Source organism: Lineus longissimus, chromosome 8, assembly GCF_910592395.1.
Source record: "Lineus longissimus chromosome 8, tnLinLong1.2, whole genome shotgun sequence".
Lineage (NCBI taxonomy): Eukaryota > Metazoa > Nemertea > Pilidiophora > Heteronemertea > Lineidae > Lineus > Lineus longissimus.
The window spans coordinates 17804959-17826968 of record NC_088315.1 but is presented as its reverse complement, the minus strand read 5'-3'; the positions used below and the strand labels follow the sequence as shown (position 1 = coordinate 17826968).

Sequence of the window (22010 nt, the reverse complement as noted above, 5' to 3'; positions counted from 1 at the left end):
CTTGTCGGTCATTTTACTTAATCCATATGAAATCTACATGATCTAATACCCACTGAGGAGATTTATCTCCTTCTGATACCATTTTGTCAAAACTTTATGCTATGAAATGAAACTGGATTCGTATTATTTTATAAGATGGTGTGTTATTTCGACTTTGCTTTTTTGCCAAGTGTGCAGCCAGCTTCAGAAATGACCTGGCCATCCTACACTTTTGCCATTTGTGTGCCCAGCTTTTGAGATCAACTGGTCTGCTATATCATTGTATAGTTCAAGTCACAATTGTCATCCCTAAATTTGCATCATTGACGTGCTACCCAGCGCGTTGGTTGTGTGTAACCCGGCATAGGTGGCGCGTAAAATATGCGAAATATAGAGAAATAAGCGTGTCATTTGACGCGCAATTCAGCGCCCAACACGTGCGTACGTTGCACGTCAATGACGCGAAAACAGGATGGATGTCATTTGTGATTAGGACTGTAACCGTAACATTGTGCAGGATTTGGAAATGAAAGGCCTAAACGATATGAGGAATATTGTATTATCTGTGAGGAACATTTCTGAATGCAGATTGCTTACTTTTCTAACCCGGCACGCCCTTGTCTCTTGTCAGTTGGGAACGGTGGCTTTTTGAGTCCGCAGCCCGTCCGAAGGGAAGGAAGCTTTAACTCTTCGCTCAGATACAGCATAGGAAAGGCTCGGCGCTGTATGTATGATCTCTTAAAGATAGTTTAGCCTCTGTAACCCTCTATTCCCTACCCGTCTATTGCTAATGTGATGAAGTTTTCTAAAAATGGACTGTCCTTTTCCCTCTAGTCTTATAATGGTCCTATTTACCACTCGAAATAAGTAAGCTAATAATATGCTGTGAGATTTAATATGTAAGGTAAAGTGGTACAATTATTGCCATGGTACAATTGTAGCATGATAGTAACAACAGCTGGCAGTTGACTATTATGCAAAAATAGCTTTAATTGTACCACCTTTAATAGCCTTAATAGTGTTGTGGTTTTTGTACCACCTTACCTTAATAATCTTGTGGTTCTGGTGAGAGTCATTTAACCCTTTAACATCTAGGTACAATGTTTATGTAATTGTTGATGGTCCCGGTCAGTTTATAGCAAGTTATTGGTTGTGGAACAAGATCTCCTACCACGTTCCCCAAAACAAGTGCTTTAATTGCCTTTGCCTGATTTTTAGGTAGGCTTGGTAAAATCCATTTACCCCCCTTCTGGTTTAAAAACTTCCACTCCAGGCGATGTTATGAATTTACTCCTTTTTAAAGATGGACATGATTAATTATACCTTTGCACTTAACCAGAATGGGTTTCTTATTGCCATTCCAACAAACCTTGTCCCCCCCCTCCTTATCAGCATGATTTGTCCATCCTTTTCAAACCTGTGTCATTTGAGACTGTACTGTGCAGACTTGGTGAAATTGAGTAATTTGTCAAAGTATAGGATTTGTATTTTTTCAAGTTTCAGTATTTTGCGGTTGTTCTGTTGATAAACTGGTGACCAAGTTTATGTATGTTCTTGTTTCGGTGGTGCCCCATTGTGGCCAAAACGTGTCCCCTTGGCCGATTCCATTGCAGGGAAATGTGACATTGTCAGCCATCGCTACCTTCTATGTTTGGCTGCCAATGCATGACATTGTAGATTTCTTTGTCGAACTCTTAACATGCTGCGTGCTCTTCAAAACTCCTCCAAAATGTTCAATCACTTTTCATGCCTCTCTCCCTATCCGTCTTCTCAAACTCTAAAGCGCCCTGTAAACAAGCAATTTTCATTGCAGCGACTTGCGATAATGATTGCCTGTGACAAAAATCACTTGTCTGCAATGGTCATCGCAGGTGCCTGCAATAAGCATCATTGATTGCTGTGGCCTGTAATCAACATCTAACCCAGCGATAACTGATTTTACCTGCAGACGAGCGATCTTTTCTCGCCGATTGTTGCAGGTTGCAGCGATAACTGTGGCTTGTTTGCGGGACACTTGAAACCTACCCTGAGAATTCACTACCTTCCACTTCTTTTCAGCCATGTCGAATATCCTTGAGGGTAACTCTCATGTTTTTTCGCTTGTCAACACCTTTGTTAAGTTTTTGATATTCAGTTGCCTTATACCCTTTAGGACTGCGGAAACTTCATGAACTGAATATTTTCTCCCCCAAGGGTGTCATTAGCAAGCTTGTCAGGCCACCTTCACAGTCTCTGAAGGTGCATTCCCCTAAACGCTTGGGGCTCTGGTGCCCCGAAAGAATTCTGACAAAAGCCCCCCAGAATTGGTACGGAAATTCACCTCAAAGTTCCCAAAACCAAAATTGAAGCGAAGTTAAGTTTGATACTGCAAAGTTGGCTTCTGTAATGACCTTCGAATTTGACCTCTGAAATAACCTTCAGATGCGACCTCTGTAATGACCTTCAAAGTTGACCTTTGGCCTCTGAAATGACACCTTAATGTTTGTTACCAATGTGAATTTCTCATTCAGCTCTGGGACTCGTTGTGCCTTTTGCTTTGGCTTATTTGCAAATTTCATTTTAAAGAAATGTGATACTTATAGCATTTTGTGTTAAAGGGGGACTAGGGGTCAAATTGCTAGTCTGCAGGTGACTAGTATGCACAATTCAGGCACTTGGTTGCGTCTGATTCAACAATGATTATACATGTATTGTTTATACTGGTATGAACTTGAACTCTTTTGATGTACTGTGTGATAGAAGAGACCCCTATTAGCGACTTTGTGAATCTCAATCGGACCAACCTGGCTCCTGCCTATAGTCTTCCTTTAACTTGCCACAATTACTCAAACATGACCCAACGATTCCTCAGCCCTGCAAATGAGCGATTCAAATCATTGCGACCGGCGATAATGATCACATGCAACAAAACTCACTTGTTTGTGGTGGTCAATGCAGTTTCCTGCTACAAGAATCGGTAATGGCAGTGATCTGCAATCACTATCAAAACCAGCAGTTACAGGTTTTACCTGTAGACAAGTGATTTTTTGGTGGCACGTAGCAGGGATTATCGCAAGTTGCAGCAGTTTTAATCACTTGTTTGTGCGGCGCCTCACTGTTTTCGTTTCGTACAAAGAAGTTTAAACGGAATGCTATAACACAGATATGTCCGAAATATAATCAGCACAAATTTCTTGTCAGAAAATCATTTATCTTTGAGTTGTAGAAACCTGCTAGATATTTATCTACTTGTAAATAAGGTAAAATGGTACAATTTGGCAGTAAACAGTAATGTACAGAGTCAGAGGTCTAGAATTATCGTGGAATTATAATTATACCACCTCACCTTATGGGCCAAACGAAATTTGAATGGCCAACTTGCATGACTTTATTTCATACCTCAAGCCACAGGCTGGGTTCTGCCCAGCTCAGACTTGGATAGAGTTTCTAGTCAAGAAAAGGAATACGCTTTGCTCTGAAAACTTCAACTTTCAAAGTTCATGACCTTGCTATAGGTTATAACTTTGGCCTTGACCTCAAATGTCATCACGACCATGACCACAAATGTCATCACGACCTTGACCTTCTGTACTCATCTGTATAAATTCCTCTTTTCTCTTTCTTTACTTCCTTCTGTCTTTTTGCAGTCGGTGATTTTGCTAGCGGTGAGGCCCATTTCATATTGCTGTCGCTCGTGTGCCAGCAGCACCATCCCCCGATGAGCAACATCCTGAATCCCTTAACACGCCCATAACCACCCTGGCGTATCAGTTCCCCAACTTGCTGCGAAACCTTTGAATTCAAGCTCAGCCTGCCCTCGGAACGGTCTGGGAGAGGTCCTGGAAAGTGTGCTTCACATTAAAGTAGCCGAAATGAACAGCCAAAATTTGTGTCCATCTGGTAACAAGGACAGACAATATGTCGGCTCGTCAGGTTGGGATTTCTCACTGATTCTTGGCAAGTTGGGAGGCCAGCCCATTCTCTGCAAGTTGGGAGGCCTACCCAATCCTCGGCAAGTTTGGAGGCCTAACCAATTCTCGGCAGGTTTGGAGGCCTACCTGATTCTCGGTAAGTTGGGAGGCCAACCCATTCTCGGCAAGTTGGGAGGCCAACCCATTCTCGGCAAGTTGGGAGACCAACCCATTCTCGGCAAGTTGGGAGGCCAACCCATTCTCGGCAAGTTGGGAGACCAACCCATTCTCGGCAAGTTGGGAGACCAACCCATTCTCAGCAAGTTGGGAGGCCAACCCATTCTCGGCAAGTTGGGAGACCAACCCATTCTCTGCAAGTTGGGAGACCAACCCATTCTCTGCAAGTTGCGAGATCCTCAATCTGATTCTCGGCAAGTTGGGAGGCCTACCTGATTATCAGCAAGTTGGGAAACTGATTCTCCAGGGTTATAACAAGTGCGATGGAAGGAAAAAGTGATTTTCCATTCATGTAGGAAGTCTGAAATATCACTTTCTCCTGAAGTTGCACCTCACCTGTGCAACAGTGCTTTTCCTGCCTGTGCTGTTCGGGTTATTTCAAGTTTCAGCTTTTGTAACATTTGTTGATATAACTTGCTGATTTTCGCGGAATTTATATTCGTATGTGAGCTTTTGATAGATATGTTTTGGGTTGCTCACTATCAATAGCTCTGTATTGCCTGCATTGTGTTTATTTCAAATATTGCACCCATGCAGGCTTTTTGATTGCACACTCCATGTTGTACAGTCACAGTCACGTTCAAAAATAATCTTCTCACAATCGCGGTGCCATTTTGACTGAAACGTGTGTTCTGCGTGAATCATGGGTTAAAATATTTCTGAATGTGCTTAAAGGGAGATATACTGCAAAATCCACAAAAATTAAACTCTCATTAAAAAATTCGGTGGTTACAGTAATTGGTGTGGCCTAACTAGTTGAGAATTGTGTTCTGCCCTGAAGCTCTTATTAATCGCATCGATGCCCTTGTATCTCTTCCCTTAAAGCTCAGAGCCTTGACGAGGAGGATGGTTAGTCCTGACGTAACTTTTCGTATTGCGTGTAAATATTCAACCTTTCAGGGATAACTGCTGAATCATTCATCATACTTGTAGAAATCATAATCCAAACTGTAAAAAAACGTTTTAGTCTGATATCAACTACGATATCTGACTTTAAAACTTGATATATGACTTGACACTTAAACCCCTGGTGTGTCCTGAAGCTGTTTACTAGACCTCAGATATGCAGCTCGACCAGCGCTACAATCTTGAGTGTTTCTGACCGGTACTGATTTACCCCTGGGTGGAGTCAACCCACGGTCTGTCCTGAAGCCTTTCACTATACCTCAGATGTGCAGCTCGACCAGCGCTACAATCTTGAGTGTTTCTGACCGGTTCTGATTTACAATTGGGTGGAGTCAAGCACATTGGTCAAAGATGCCAGCGGAGAGTCTCACGTTGACAGTGGGGATCGAACCAGCGACCTCTTGACCACGAATCAAAAGTTCGAGCCACAACACCACTGCAGCTCCTTACGTACTTATTAGCTTTTTGCTATACTGTTGCACCAGCCTTGTGAATAAACAGCACAGAAATATTTAGCTGATTTCAACCACAGTGCCTGATTAAAAGACCGTATTGCGTAGGGAATAGGTTTCCAGCTACGGTAGACCTCCCAATCTTTTCTGAAACGAATTTTAGAGGGGTGTAATGCATTCTTCTTTCATCAGTCACAAAAGATTTGGGGGGGGGGACGTTTTATTTTGGATGATGATTTCAGTGCAGGTCTCTGAAAGGTTGGAGCATGAATTTAGGAAATAACCTGTTTTTGTTGGCTGTTGTAAACATCTCCGGGCATTGCCAGCATAAGACATGTTTGAAGTATTTTCCCAGCCACTGATTGAGACAAAATAAAATTTCAAACTTGTGCAAAGCCAACCTGATGAGCCTCGTCACCCTGTGGAATTGGCTGCACCCTCTTCATGAGTCACCCGTCTCTCCGAGTTAAGGTCAACCACCTCTCTGAGAAAATCAAGCCTCGGACTGAAGGCAGTGATTACTTCAACAAGCACCCAACTCTCCGAGTTGAAGTCAGCCACCTCTCTGAGTTAATCCAGCCTCGTACTGAAGGCAGCAACCTCTTAAAGAATCACCCACCTCAAGGTTGACCACCATTCAAGATCACCCACCTCTCAGAGTCAAGGTCACCCACCTCTCAGAGTCAAGGTCACCCACCTCTCAGAGTCAAGGTCACCCACCTCTAACAGTCAAAGTCACCCAGCTCTCCCAGTCAAGGTTACCCACCTCTCCAAGTCGTGGTCAACCACCTCTCGGTGTCAAGGTCAACCACTTCTCAGTGTCAAGGTCAACCATCTCTCTGAGTAAAGTGTACCACCTCTCCAAGCTAATGCAGCCTCAGACTGAAGGCCACCTTTTGTGTACTGAATACAGTCCAAGACTGGATTTCCTCAGAGAGGTGGTTGGCCTGACTTGGGAGAGGTGTGAGATAGGGCCTACTCTGACAAGTTGTTGCTTATTCCACAGGGTGATGTACAAAAAAAGAAAATTAGAAAGTTTTTTGATTGATGATGCACAGCCTAGTTTCGATTCTGATATAGAATTGGCGAATAGTCCTGTTTATGAATTAGCTGGCAGTGTCTGGGTTCCTCTTTCTCCGAGTGTGCTTCAAGCAAGGGTCAATTTGTATCTTGAAACTTTGTCATCTGATTGCGGGGTCAAAATATTCCACATTCGTATAAAGCAGACGCCTTTAAAGGTAGCACCATTCATAATCAGTGGCAGCTCTGGAAAATAGAAATGCAGTTATACACAATGCGGTAGTGCAATAATTATGCATACAAATTTGATGAAACTTGGTATTCAGAGTCTTTGTATATATAACTGCATTATGGAAATTTGTACTCTGTGCGTATTTACACAATTTGAAATTTTCAAATTCAATTACAAATTTCAAAGGCGTAGGCCTTTAAAAGCGTGGACGCCAGGTGACGGGGGGGGGGGGGGGCAACAAGATACTAATTCCTTCTTGCTGGGACAAATAAGCCTTGTTTCCTGGTGTCAGGAACCTCCGGTATCGACAGGGATTGAGAACTACTTTTCAAGTTGAATATCTTTTCGTTCATTTTTATGGCGTATTTTATATTTTCTGGAACAATCGACTCTCACTTACCCCTCGCTGGCCGGGTAAACCTTACTTTAACCCTCACAGATCCTTTCCCTTCCAGCTCTTATCTCTTGTGGCCATTATTTCTAACCCTTGAAATTTTTATGAAATTTTTTTATTTTTTCAAGTGAGTAAAAAAGTCAATTTGAATCTTTATAAATTTTGATCAGCTGTGATAACTGAATTGCTATGTGATAGTTCATACTCTCTCTCTCTGACTCCCATCTGTGAGCCTGGCCTACAGGGGGTCACCTGTACTGTAGAGGGCCTAAGGATGTCTATATTAAGCATAGGCAAGACTTAATAAAGACTAGTCTTTATTACCTCTTGGCATAGGGTGTAGCTTAAAATCAGTGTACTAGCTTCTGTAACCAAATTCAGTAGATTTGGTTACAAACTTTGCTGCTTTCTGTGTGGTAAATTGTGGACCTTCATCTCAGATTTTTCAGTGTGAATGATTCGAGATGAACTTTACTTAGACAGTTTTGTAATTCGAACGAATTGACCAGTTTTTTGCCCATACTGGTTTGAAGAAGAAATGTGGCATGTCGCTGTGAATACTGTGAATGGCTAAATTTTTTGCAGATTTTCCAAATGATATAGATTCGCCAAAATAAAAATTGTGAGAAAAAATAAGTTGTTTGGGAAAAACAAAACGAATTTTGTACAGCCAAAGGAATCTGAAGAACTTTTTTTCTTTCAAAAATCTTTGCGAATTGCAAAAATAAAAAGGCACAAAAATTTGGTCGTTTATAGAATTATTGTCGGTATATGTTTCTCGGCACCTAGAGCAGTGTCTGTAAGCTGAACTTAAAATCAGGGCCGAGGCATTTCTGATATTTGGAGGATATTTTTTCCACTCCTAAAATGGGCTTAATTTGTCAGCAGAAATGGAAAGATCTATTCCTAACCTCTCTTAAGAAGTTTGAATTTTTGAAATTGGAGAAAAAAAACCCATTTTAGAGGCATATTTTGAAAGTTAGGGCAGTTCTTAGGACAGTATTTTCACATGTAAGAATATTTCCGTCACATATAAAAGGGAAACAGATTTCAGCCCTTACTCCGGTAAAATGAAATGGTAATGAGAAATCACAGTGATTGAGGATGTGACAACTCGGTGATCTCATGAATTAAACCCGAATGTCTTCAGTATGTAACCCGACTCCACCTATAAAATTCCCACAAAAATCTTACTCTGATGTTTTATTCCACAGCACTTGGGCGGATGGGCAGCTATCGTGATCGGCCCAAGTTATCGACGGGCACCTTAGACATGGGCATGAAGATGGGCGGACGGGCAAACGGGAACATTGAAACTGCTGACTTCTTAGAAGGAGCCGTGCAGGGCTTGCACAGAGCTGCCCTCTATGTCCTAGGAGAGAAAACGCAGGTCAAGGTATGTCATGAATTTCTGGTGTTTTTACGATCAGACCCAATCCAGGGGTGAGGAAGGGACGTATGCCCCCCCCCCCCCCATTTTTTGCAACCCAACCACTTTCAAAAGTCAATAATAAAAGAATACAGATTGGCAGTTCGCTAATGAAATCCCTGCGACACAATATAGATCAACTCATTTTGCTCCCCAACATTTTGACAAATTTATTGACTGAAATACTGGGAAAACGCATTTGTAGAGAACATCGACAAATCTTTTCGATTGGTTTTGCTTCTGGTGAATAATTAATTTTCTCAACATTTTCTCAAAACCTCTTCCAGGGCATCAAGATCGAGGCCTTCCCAAAATGCGATTTCATCCCAGTCGACTTCAACGAAGTTCGCCACGTCAAAGCCAGTTTCAAGAAGTTGATGCGGGCGTGTGTGCCGAGCGCGTCCTCTTCAGACCAGGACTACAGCTTCCTCAAAGCCGTGGAAGAATCCCTTTGGCTGCCGCAGTTGCAGAATATCCTCCAGTTGGCGGGAGTAGTCGTGGACCTGATTGACGTTCAGGGGTCGTCGGTGATGGTGTGCATTGAGGATGGGTGGGATATAACCACGCAGGTAAGTCGTTATGATGGTTTTGAAGAGGGCAATTTAAAGAGAACCGTACACGGAAATATTTGAGCGGATAATTATCTTTCTGCATGAGTTTATAAAGTATGTTTTCATGGGGAATAATGTTTGTGACCAGCACCTCTGGAGAGAAAACATAAAATGACCATGTTTGAGAGGAAGTTTCAGAAAAAGGCCACATGCCGGACATTTTTCTGATGGAAATTGATAAATTTGTTATCAAAGTGTTAAAAGTTAAACTTCTGTAATCTTTTTATTTCTGTCTAAATTCTGAACTTTTCTTCCACCAGGTGATAACAGTGGCCCAACTCCTGCTCGATCCGTTCTACCGGACGATCGAAGGCTTCAAGGTGCTGATCGAGAAGGAGTGGCTGTCGTTCGGTCACCGGTTCACCCATCGCAGCAACCAGACAGCGGCCAACCAGGCCTCGGGATTTGCGCCAGTCTTTCTGCAGTTTCTTGACGCAGTCCACCAGGTTTGTAGATGAAGATGAATTCACAATAGGCTATGAAAGGCTTGACAGATTTAGATTTTTTGGGCAGACCTCTGGGTTTTCAGTGAACAGTGTTCATTTTCATCATCATCATCATCATCGCCATCATCATCATGAAAGGCAACATTGCCCAGATTTGGGACTTATGCCATTTCAGTAGGCAAGATATCAACAAATGGAAAAAGGAAGTTTGGATAACGTTGCCACAGTGTTGATGAAATTCCTGAAATCAGATGCTAGCAGCCGTCTGATTAGGCACTTTTTGCTTTGCGCCTTACTTTAGCCAATGAGGGGAAATATCTCAGGGGTTTGCGTGCAGGGCCGTCCCCTGATTTCCTCAGGATGACAAACATTACACATTCGGTCTCATATGTTACATTTTGTATTACCAATGTTGGCTATGGCTGATATTTATAAAAGACTAGTAAATGCTTTTACTTTAAACTTCATGTACATTTACACTTGCCATCTCTGTAGAAAACTGTAGTAAAAGCATTTACTAGTCTTTATAAATATAAGCCAATAGTTGAGGAGGCTAAAAAGTGTTCTGTCATGATGTTGACCCGACGCTGCACACCTCCAAAAAAAAATAGCAGATAGAGCAGAATATCTGTGTCGACCATCACAGAATAGTCTTACATATCTGCTGACAGCTGTAGGGATAACTTGGGTGTGGAATCTAGTACGTCGGGACGTGGCTAGGTATCGCAGGCCTGGTGACTATTTAGTCTGAGAGGTTAAGACCAGAGAGAGCTGGTGTGCGTAAGCGATGGACCCAGTCAAATTCTATGATCAGTCTCTTTCGTGCATTCTAAAGAAATCGGGTGTTGATTTTCGCTTCCCCGGCCCTGCACACAAACCCTTGAGACATTCACCCTCATTTGGTGAAGTCCCCGCGCAGAAGTAAGTGGGTGTTGACTTAAAGGTGATGAATGTCTGTACTTCACCAACTGAGGGCGAATGTCTCGGGGGTTTGTCATCCTCTTGCAAACAGGGCCTACAACATGACTGCGCATTGAGGGAGGAAGTATGTGTAACAGAGGAAAAACATCAAGGTCCAACCGGGGATTGAACCCGGGACCTCTCGCTTATAAGGCCATGACTCTACCGACTGAGCTAAAGGGAATTTCCCTCTAGCCTGGGCTAGTAGGAATGATGCCACAACTACATATGTATCGAGAGATGTGGCCTGATATTGTCAGGATGGGGGGGGGGGGGTGCAGGGCCAGAGAAATGAACACTAACCCCTGATTTCCTCAGGATGCTTGCTTGGGATCGAGTATGATTGTTATTTAACACCTTCAGCGTCGGTGTTTCACCCCCCAACACCCCCTTTTCAGACCCCCAGAAGAAAAAAAGGATAAGAGATGGCTGCATAAGGTCTTTTGCAGTAACTTCTCCAAGACAAGGTCTTCTTGAATCAATAGAGTTATGTTAGCTATACTCCTTTACTATATTTTACTTTTTAGTTGAAAAATGACCAAAAATGACCAAAATGACCCTCTTTTCCAACACCCCCGACCCCCCTAAAAATTCCCGATGTCCGAACGCCTTTCTTTTGTTATTCAGTGGTTTGGTCTTTTCAGTTCCTACCTCGCCCTGAAGATGGCGATGGCGTAGTTCTTTCATGAAGTCCATGAGACTCCGATAACCAGCTCAAAGAGGGGGGATTTGGGCTTGGTAGTTTCTACCTTGCCCTGAAGATGGCGATGGCGTAGTTCTCTCATGAAGTCCATGAGACTGCGATAAGCAGCTCAAAGAGGGGGATTTGGGCCACGTGGTTTGGCGCTGAGGTGTTAATCATTCTGATGTATCTCTCTGTTTCCCCGCAGGTTCATTGCCAGTTCCCTCTCTCTTTCGAGTTCAACCAGTTCTTCCTGAAGTTCCTTGCCTACCACTACGTCTCGAATCGTTTCCGCACGTTCATGTTGGACAACGAGTACGAACGAATGGAAGCGGGTTGGCTGTTCCACAAGGACGACAAGCCCGACGGATTGGAGTCCGCAACCACGAAGGTTCTTGGGATGTCGATATGGGACTACATTGATAAGTACCACAAGAAGTCGCCGGTTTTCTCGAACTTCATGTTCTCCCCCCAGGATCAGGAAATGGTAAGTTACGCCAGACTTTGTTTGTTTATTTGTAGAACTTATGAAGAAGCTTGTTTACGCCAGACTTTATTTGTTTATTTGTAGACCTTATGAAGAAGCTTGTTTACGCCAGACTTTATTTGTTTATTTGTAGAACTTATGAAGAAGCTTGTTTACGCCAGACTTTATTTGTTTATTTGTAGAACTTATGAAGAAGCTTGTTTATGCCAGACTTTATTTGTTTATTTGTAGAACTTATGAAGAAGCTTGTTTACGTCAGACTTTATTTGTTTATTTGTAGAACTTTTTAGCTCACCTCTTAGCAGAGGTGAGCTTATCCCATACCGTGGCGTCCGTCGTCCGTCGTCGTCGTCGTCGTCGTCGTCGTCGTCGTCGTCGTCGTCGTCGTCCGTCGTCCGTTAGCAGGGCACGTTTCGTAACTGTTAGAGCTATTGAGTTGAAACTTGGTACACATGTACCCTTATGTAATGACACCTGGGAGACCAAGTTTCGGTCCGATTCGTTTCATGGTTTGGCCACCAGGGGGCCAAACGTTAAAAGTGAAAATATGCAATATCTCCCTTAATAGTAGTCGGGAAATTTTGAAAAAAATATGGTAGGTACTTCTAGCAAAGGTGCATCATATATCCTCCGGGTTTTTGATTTGACCTCCTTTTCAAGGTCACAGAGGTCAAATGGTGTAAATTGGCCGTTAGGATGTAACGATGGCACGTTTCTAAACTGCAATGACTATTGATACCAAATTTGGTACACATTTACCCCTTAGTCAGGTGATCTCAGGGACCGAAGTTTGGTCCAATATGATTCACCACTTAACCACCAGGGGGCAAAATCCAAAAACCTTAAAAATGTGATTATTCCTTAACTTCTTGCTCGATTGCCACCAATTTGATATCATGGGTACATCTAACCACCATACAGTATATGTCACACAGGTTTTTAATTTGACCTTCTTGTCAAGGTCACAGAGGTCAAATGGCGTAAATTCGTCGTCAGGCCGTAACTATGGCACGTTTCTTAACTGCAATGACTATTGATCACAAATTAGGTACACATGTACCCCTTGGTCAGGTGATCTCAGGTACCGAAGTTTGGTGCGATCTGATTTGCCGTTTGGCCTCCAGGGAGGGGGCCAAATCCTAAATTCTTCAAAATGCCATTATTCCTAGTAATGACTTGCCCGATTGGCACCAATTTTATATCATAGGTACATCTAATTCTAACAACCATTCAATGTGTCACCCGGGTCTTCTTTGATTTGACCTACTTTTCAAGGTCACAGAGGTCGAATGTACTGTAAATTGGCCATTTTGGGGAAATTGTAATTGCTTGGACCTACATCAAACCTAACACTACATGACACAAGACCATGCTCTTTATCCATCTTTCCTCCACATGAGGTGAGCACAATGGCCCTGGCCATTTCATTTATTTGTAGAAAATGCTTGTTTAGCTTTCCATGTGTTTAGAGTTTACAATGTAATTTGGGGGTCAAAACAAAGGGAAAAATTCAAGAAAAAAATTGAAACCCCAAGATCAAGAAATCGGAAGTTATGGCAGATGTTGGTTATTTGTGGAAGTTTGTTAAAAAAGCTTGTGAAGACTCACTTGCCATGTTTTAAGAGTGGTTACTACATGTATGTGATTTGGGAGTCAGAAAAAGGTGGAAAAGTTCGGAACAAAATTTAAAATCCCAGGATCAGGAAATCAGGTTATGCCAAACGTTGTTTATTTGCCGAATCTAGAAAATGCTTGCTAAGACTTGCTTGCTGCGTGTTTAGTGTTGACAATGTGATTACGGAGTGAAAAACCAGGAAAAAATTCAAATCTGTTGGAATTTTTGGGGAGGCACCGTTTGGTTTGACTTGGTAGATGCCTGGTTCAGCATGGCAGCCCTAAATGCTGCTTATACATGTGGCCGTTGGATAGCCTCGCAAGTTAAAGGATTGCTTTAATAATTATGATCTTTTCTCCAGGTTCTGCGGCCATATTCCAACATCTCAAATCTAAAGATCTGGGACTATTACATCATAGAAGATCTGGCCCATGGGCCGCCGTACGAGTTCGAGGTGATCGCCAAGGAACTGAAGCGCGAGGAGGAACAGGAACTCATCGACGGGCCGATGTTGCCCACGTCGAGGAAGATCGTCAACGGGTGTTACGACAATGTCAGCAAGAGTCTTCCAGACGCATGTACATATGGATTGCTGGTAGGTTCATTGAGATTCTGTCGAAAGAACTGGGCCCAGTTTTTCAAAAGTTTAGTCGCTGATGCTGGTGTTCATTGAGATTCGGCCGAAATAGAGAGTGTGTCCTTAATAAAGAGGTTTCCGCTAAGGGAGGTTCCACTCTAATTGATCATGATGATGAAAGAGGTTGTCCTTAATAGAGAGGGTGTCCTTAATAGAGAGTGTCCTTTATAGAGAGGTTTCCGCTAAAGGAGGTTCCACTCTAATTGATCATGATGATGAATGTTAACCGGTTAATTCAACCTTCCTTTCGTCTTCTTGCAGGAAATTCATCGCCTCTCCATCGAGTTGGACCGCCTGCCGCAAAAGTGGCACGCCATCTGGGAGAAGCTCGAGCACCCCCGACACGAGGCTGTACATCGGCAAGTCTCGCTCAACACGCAACTGGTGCGATCGCACGGTCGCTCCATACACAAACGGTCGACAATCGAGATTCTGGTTAAGGGTAAAATGGTTGGCGAGGCAGCAAAGATGTTTAGCCAACCGCACAAGTTTGAGAAGTATACGTACACGACGCCAGCATACTGTGATTATTGTTCTCATATACTCTGGGGACTGGCCAAAACAGGTAGGCATATTGAAAAGAGGATTCGTTTGACACCTTCATGTCTGGTTCAATGCATTAGAACTTACATGTAGGTCGATCAACCGCTAACTGTCCAATTAATTGGTTTTAAAGTATCATATCATATCATTACCGGCATCGTAACCCTATTAGATTTTTGCTGGAGGTATGGAGTCCACTATAGGCTACTGTCAACCTATGTAGGATCTTTTACTTGCCCTGGCATAGACATTCGAGTACAAGGGACCACGGCTTTTAGTCTCATCCGACAGACCCTCGAAAATTTCATACATTGTAGCCTACGTGTTATGAAGAACCAGGAATTTTATTTCCTTGAAAGCCACGCCGGTTTATCCAGAAATACATTCCTGGGTTCTCCCCGGGATTGAACCCAGGCCTTTTGCGTGGTAGCCAGCAGTGTTAACCACTGGGCTTTGAGGCTACTCGAAAAAAAGATTTGAGCTTCACCTGCTTTTGGAATTCTTCCATTCTGTAAGTGACTCATTCCTCAAACGAAGACTCAAGCTAGAGTGTTCTGTTAGGCAGGTTGACATCTAAAATGTCAGAAGAAAACTAGACCTGTGTCAATGAGTACACTTGCAGTTAATAATATTTTTGACCAATATGTGATAGATTTGACTGTGTCAGGGTGTGCCGAAAAACAGATATCTCGAGTAAAATCCTGCACAGGCAAAGGTCCAGTGGACCATGACGCCTGAATGATGATGATGATGATGATGATGATGATGACTACTTTCAAATGGGCCTTTCTGCCTTCCAGGAATGCGATGCATAGAGTGCTCCTATAACTGCCACGAGAAGTGCCAGGCGCACGTTCCCAAGAACTGCTGCAAGACGCGGTCCGTCGTCGACACTAGGGCAAGCTCGACAAACATTTCTCAGATGGGCGATGGTGCTTCAGTCAGGTCGAGTAAATCAAGTAAGTTTTCTCATTCGTTTGCCCTCCATTCTTTATTAGTTGATGGCATGATTTTGAAAAAGAGTTGCATTAAAATTTGAACACTGTTTCTAGATTAAAAGTCAACTGCATAACAATGAAGATAAACTAATGACTTCTAACTTACTTGACTTATAACCTGTTACTGCAAGTCGCCCAGTCCTATGTGTAATTATATATTTAACCAATAAACAATTAAACTAAAACTCCAAGTGGAGCTTGGGTCGCCAACAAGATTTTCCCCATTCCTCCTGTCGTGGGCAGCTCTCTCAACTTGAGTCCAGTTCATCCCTATCATCCTAGCCTCATGTTCTGTTGATCGTCACCATGTGGTCATCAGCCTGTCTGGACGCGTCTGCCTTGCGGATTCCTCCCGAGTGCATGCCTTGTGATGTTGTTCCAAGGTATTCACAGGGTGTGGCGAAAATATTTGCCTCGAAAAAAAGGGTTTGCACATAACTGAGAGTTTCATTCATTTTTTCAGCTGTGGTGGAAGATAGTTCTCCGATATTCGACCACTTTTCCTCCGGGGTGCAGGAACACCGCAGTTACGAAGGGTACCTCTACAAGAGGGGTGCGTTACTGAAGGGATGGAAACAGAGGTGGTTCGTTCTCGACTCGGTCAAACACCAGGTAAAGTTTTTCTTGTAATCGGAAAGGACACTAGCTTTGGTCCCAAATTGGTTGTTTCCATTCAATTTGACCTCTCTAATCAGGACACCTCTCTATTGAGGACAGCACTTGTCAGTCCAAAGGGTGTCGTTAATAGAGAGGTTCTACTGTGTATGCAACTGATCTCCCTGATGATGCCAATGCTTCTTGTCAATTTCAGCTGCGCTACTACGACAGTCACGAAGACATCCACTGTAAGGGCTTCATCGATCTCCAGGAGGTAATCTCGGCATCGCCGATCAAGAATGTACAGGGTGCTCCCAAGAAGGCCGATGAAAACGCCTTCTTCGAGGTGGGTACTTGTAGACTACATTACTCAGTAAGCTATTGAAAACTTGTCCGCATGCGTTGCCCGTTTGGTAGAGGTGATGTTAACCGTAGAACAGCGCTGTACTAATAAATAGCTTGAATGGCTTCCTCAATAGTTTTGCCAACGTTGGCGGTTATCCCTACGAGACTAATCACCCTTGCACGTAGAATAGTTGAATCAGTAAATTGCCTCGAAACGAGTGATTTAAGTCACTATGACATGCGATTATAATTGCATGCGACAATAATCGCTTGATTGCTTTGTTCAATGCAAGTTGCAGCGACCTGCGAGTCAATGTCGAATCCAGCCATGACTGGTTTTACCCGCAGTTGAGAGACATTAAGTCGCAGCGATTATAATCGCTTGTTTGCACAGTGCTTATGTCGAACTTGACCTAGTTCCCCCGACTCTGCATAGTATTAACCTGGAGAACCCTATTCGGACCCCCCTGGTTCCTGCCCCCCTTTATGCTCTATTTAGTTTGATAAAAGTTGCTGGTCCCAAGACTAACCGGGATGGGGGATATTTATTTAGAAATGCTAAACACCCAGCACAACATCACAGAAATGTAAACAAAGCCTCAGAGTCCAGGTATTTGGTTGGAGTTGGACTTCAGTGATAAAGAGGGTTTAATATTTACTTAAAAAGGAAATTCTCCAATTTTTCGAGTGCAAAAAAGGGCAATTGAGGAAACCCATGATTATACCAGATATAGTCATCATAAACATGTACAGTGGAACTTCCCTTAGCCGACACCTCTCTATCAAGGACAACCTCTCTATTAAGGACACTAGTTTTGGTCCCAAAGTTGTGGTCTCCATTCAATTTGACCTCTCTAATCAGGACTCCTCTCTATTAAGGACAGCGCTTGTCAGTCCCGAGGGTGTCCTTAATAGAGAGGTTTAACTGTATCGTAAAGTAATTATTTCTACTATTTGTTTCCAGATGAGGACGTTGAAGCGATTCTACAACTTTCTTGCCACGGATGCTTCGAAAGCGCAGAGTTGGATCGAGAAGATCCAGAACTGCATCCAGTGAGCAGACGTCTGAAATTGCGGACGAACTTGGACCACAGTTCGGCTTGTGTTCATCTTTGCAGTGGTTAAAGGACCACCTGTATTTAGCCTCTGAAACTGTTTCATCATCAAAAAGTGCTGCATTGGTCATCGTTGAAGTGGTTAAAGGATCAGTGGTGCGATCTTGGAAACTGCTCGCAATGGTTAAAGGATCACCGGTGCAATCTCAGAAACTGCTTTCACTGGTTAAAGGATCATCAGTGAATGTTTTACGTAGCATCAACATTGAAATATTTGCGTTGGTCATCATTGCAGTGGTTAAAGGATCACCGGTGCAATCTCATAAACTGTTTGCGTTTGGTTAAAGGATCATCAGTGCATTTTAAGAAATGTTTTGCACCACCAAAATGTTATCTCAAAAGTCAATTTGCCATGTTGAAAACACTTCGATGATATGTGTCATCTTTAGTGAGTCACTGTCATGGATATCGGATGGTTAAGTTTTTAATTGGCGTAGCTTGATAATAGCGAGTTTCCGCAAATCTCACGAATTACAAATTATGAATTGCTATTTATCCGAGAAAGAGACTGCAATCATTGGGTTGCCCTTAGAAGGGTCCAAAGTTCTCTCTCCAATCCACTGTAATTTCTTAGTTGCAGCGAGTTTTGAATTCGTGGTGATGAACTGGCCAATTCGTAACGAATTAGTCTACATTGTCACAGCGTCCGTTTTTTCAATAAGACCGGAACTGGACGAAAGACTAACTTCGAATACATAACACCTGGTACAGTTGACTGCAAAATGGAACGCAATTTCCTTTGTAATCGTAAGTTCGTAATTCATATTCGTGAGATTTGTGGAAACTTAGTAATATCTGAAAGTGTAAGTTTGATCTTTTTCTCATGTGCGGAGATCAAGTTATGAAGTGAATGAGTTGGTTTCGGTGTGAACAGGCAGGCAGAAAATGGTCAGGGTGCAGCTAAGAGACATAATATTTTTTAGGAAACGTAACTGACTTGTTGAAGTATGAATGAACTACCCATGCCGGTCTTGGTATCAAGTCCGATCACGGTATCTGGTCACAACTATCAGGTACAATAGAGAACTTTAGATGGGTGCAGAGTCGGAGAACTACTGCGAGAAATTTGGACAGCTTCGTCTCGCGATTGTTTACTGTATAAACATCAAACCTGGTCATGTTTTCCCTCTTGGGGGTTTTGGAATAATTTTCTGAGCATCTTATCCGACTTCTAGTTGTAGTCGAGACTCAGTATGTCTGTGAACCTCTCTTACACGCAAACAAGTGATTTTTGTTGCTGCGACGTGCGATGTGCGACAAAAAGATCTCTCATCTGCAGGTAAAACTGGTCATCGCTGGTTTGATATTTATTGCAAGTCGCTGCGATCGCCGCTTTTTGTCGCAAGTGCCTGTGTCACCACGGCAGACAAGCGGAGCATGAGTTGGAGAATTTCAATTGAATTTTGGATGGAATCGAGGAATATTTGTGTTTTTGGGCTGCAAAATATATGTAACTACATAGTTTTTCAGAATTTTTCAAGTGGTCTCGGGGTGCTTTTAAGCAGGCTGGAATCCGAACTGCGGTTTTCATTTGAAGATTTGTAGTTCCCGCTTCACTGCATTTCAAAGCACTTTTTAACACAGTCATACGCGTATTGTCCTGTTTCGAACATGTATTTGTGAAAAACGCTGATGTAGTTATTTTTTTAGCTTGTATCATATAGATTATTTGTACAGTGTGGACTGGTCTGCTAGCGTTATGCATGCCAGACTGTGCTCACGTTTCTAAAAATGGCTTTTACTGTGCTTGTCTGGGGCAATTTTTAGGTCCGCTGTAACTTTTCTAAGTGCAGTTATGACGGTGATTTTTACATTTGGTGTTTGTCACGATGTTAATCTATAGCACAGTATTGTGGCCTATGGACCAAACAACTACTACATGTTTCAAAAACTATTTGACACTTTTGTGATGTTTTGTCTCTGAACTTAAAATGACATAATTTGACACAGCTCCAAAAACAATTGAGAATAAATTGACCATTGTTTGCACAGAAATATGTGTTAAAGGTCAACTACACTCTTCTTGTTTGCAGTAATACTGTAAGCTGGTAATGTTCGCAACCGTTCTATTTTTGCGATTTGGGAGGCAAACACGAACATTTGATTCTGAGGAAAATGGGAAAGGTGTTGAGGAGAAACTTGTCCCGAGTAACAGAGGCCATGTCAAAGAATTAGTGAAACATAATGTGGTCCACGTGGCTCCTGCCTTTAGTCTCCCTTTAATAATTAAATACAGTTCCCTTTAAATGTGTAACTTACAGTCGGTCTCAAAAAAAATCTTAAATACTGTCATTGTGAGTGACCCCCCCCCCCCGCCCCCCTAAGACATACTCAACTGATGTCATGAGAAGAAAGTTCCCAAATTGACACTCTGGGTGGTAGGGCTTTCATCACGAAAACTGGCAAGCTTATGGGGCAGGGGAAGTGAAGTGGAAGAGAGTCAGCCACATGATCAAGAGGTCGTGGGTTCGACTCCTTGCTGAGTCACTTCTTGGTTCCCCTACTGGTCGAGTTCAAGTGAGCGCCTTCTGGTTGCTCCTTGAAATTCCTGATTGATTTCTGTGGAGACCGGGGTAATAATATGCTATCCCAAAGCGCTTTCAACAGGGAAACATGGAAAAGTGCTTTGATAAGAACTCAATATCATCATAAAGCTTCCTTTTCCAGGGGGTCATTTACGTTTCAAGTACGGTTACTTGGAGATTGACCAAAGATGGGTTAAATAACACAAGTAGGTTGTAACATGTAGTAGTGAGCAGACCAGAGACTTTGGGCTATTGTGCAATGTTAATAGTATGCATCTTGCCTTAAGCACCCCGCACACAAGTGATTTTTCTCACTGCAACCTGCAACAATTTTTGCTGCGATGAGCGATAAACGATCACTCGTCTGTGGTAAACTGGTAATTGCTGGTTTGATAGTAATCGCAGGTCTGTGCAATAAATGATTATTGTTGCAGACATGTGATTTTTGTTGCGTGTGATCATGCATGATTGAAGGTCACGGTGACAAAATTTGCTTGTTTGCTGGGCGCTTCAAATAGGTACCACTGTAATTTATTTATGAGACATAATGTATATATTTTAGTTCATTGACCCAACACCAGGGAGCTTGTAACTCAGGCAAATCTGCCTAAATTTGAAGCCGAGGCCCGCTATATGCAAATGCGTAGCTATACAGATGTAGTATACACATGTAAATATTGAATGTAGATTTGAGGAAGTTACCAGAAAAGGAAAATTTTCTCAGATATTTGCTGTAAGTTTTAATTAAAAGAAATAGTAATATCATTGAATCCAAAATAATCAGTGTTTTGGTCAGTTATTTCAGACTTCGGAATTTCCTTGTATAGAGTAAGACGCCAATGAAGATGTTGTCCCATTCGGCAAGTAATAGAGGTTCTATGATTGGAAACTTTTGAGCTTCCAACTTATCTCATGGTGTGCACGGTGTTTGTGAGCCACAATCCTGTTGGGAAAGGCAACCTGCTGCCTGCGCGGTGTTTGTGAGCCACAGTCCTGTTGGGAAAGGCAACCTGCTGCCATAGGGTGGTTGTGATTGCTGGCCTTCTCTCCATGGAATGAACTGGTCCTTTGTTAAACAGTGAGCCAGGAAATCACAGCTGCTATTCGGCGATCAAATGGCAGCAGCAAGGTCAATCATGTTTCTGGTCACCATCAGTCGACCTCGGGCAACACTTGCAAAAAAAGAACTGGCACAAGAACTAAAGCTGAAGACAGTGGCCAGTGCTGACCAACAGCCAGGGTATTCTTTGATGGTCTGAATTATTTCTTGTTTCTTGGCTCCTCACAACGGGTCTATCACTCATTCCTGCAACTTAACATTCCTATTTGCCACTTTCCTCTAGCAGAAATCATGTAGGACTTCCTGTCGGGTAATTAAAACCTCCATATGTGACCCGCCATGACGGAACAAGTTGCATGTCGCTCCGAGCTTGACAGGTTGAGATAGACTGGTTGTTCATTTCACAGTTGTCTGCCTTTTGTGACATCTGAGTACATCAATTTCTTCTATTATGTTCTGGTGTCATTTTAGGCTCATCTGTGCGACATGTGACTCATTTTGCCGTGCTGGGTCACATATGTGATCATGGCCATGCTGTTTGTGCCCAACAAGCATGATAGATCTCTCCTGATTGGTCAATACCAGTCGGGAAGTCCCAAATTGCTGTTTGAGGAAAGTGGCGACGGTCAACTGTACTACCACATCCCATAAGCAGAGGCCAGTCCCGAGTCATCTGGGTCAACACCTACACTTCCTACATCGCAGTCTACAACACTGGGTATATGGACCGCAAGTTGCTTGGGTGGACACCGTACTGGCTAAGGGCCCCAGCAGCCTTCCACTTCCAGTCTGACAGGTCTTCACAGGTCAAGCACGATCTCATACAGATCAGATCATGTCCATCATATGT

General features: G+C 42.9%; 1 protein-coding gene across 20 annotated transcripts in view; it reads left to right on the top strand.

The window, feature by feature from the left end:
* Nucleotides 1-20880, top strand: part of LOC135492237 (myotubularin-related protein 13-like) — a 101904-nt gene extending 81024 nt beyond the window's left edge. For 6 of the 20 annotated variants that reach the window (XM_064778570.1, XM_064778564.1, XM_064778550.1 and 3 more), the window contains 12 exons: nt 611-703; nt 2038-2058; nt 8325-8506; nt 8827-9108; nt 9411-9596; nt 11447-11725; nt 13702-13935; nt 14239-14542; nt 15321-15479; nt 15982-16130; nt 16330-16488; nt 17425-20880. In XM_064778570.1, the coding sequence (XP_064634640.1) occupies nt 611-703; nt 2038-2058; nt 8325-8506; nt 8827-9108; nt 9411-9596; nt 11447-11725; nt 13702-13935; nt 14239-14542; nt 15321-15479; nt 15982-16130; nt 16330-16488; nt 17425-17517 (2141 nt within the window). In that variant the 3' untranslated portion in view covers nt 17518-20880. Of the gene's footprint in view, nt 1-610; nt 704-2037; nt 2059-3605; nt 3624-4931; nt 4956-8324; nt 8507-8826; nt 9109-9410; nt 9597-11446; nt 11726-13701; nt 13936-14238; nt 14543-15320; nt 15480-15981; nt 16131-16329; nt 16489-17424 lie in introns of all 20 variants that reach the window. The other 14 variants (XM_064778568.1, XM_064778566.1, XM_064778562.1 and 11 more) reach the window with 5 other exon arrangements.
* The last annotated feature ends 1130 nt before the right edge of the window (nt 20881-22010 follow it).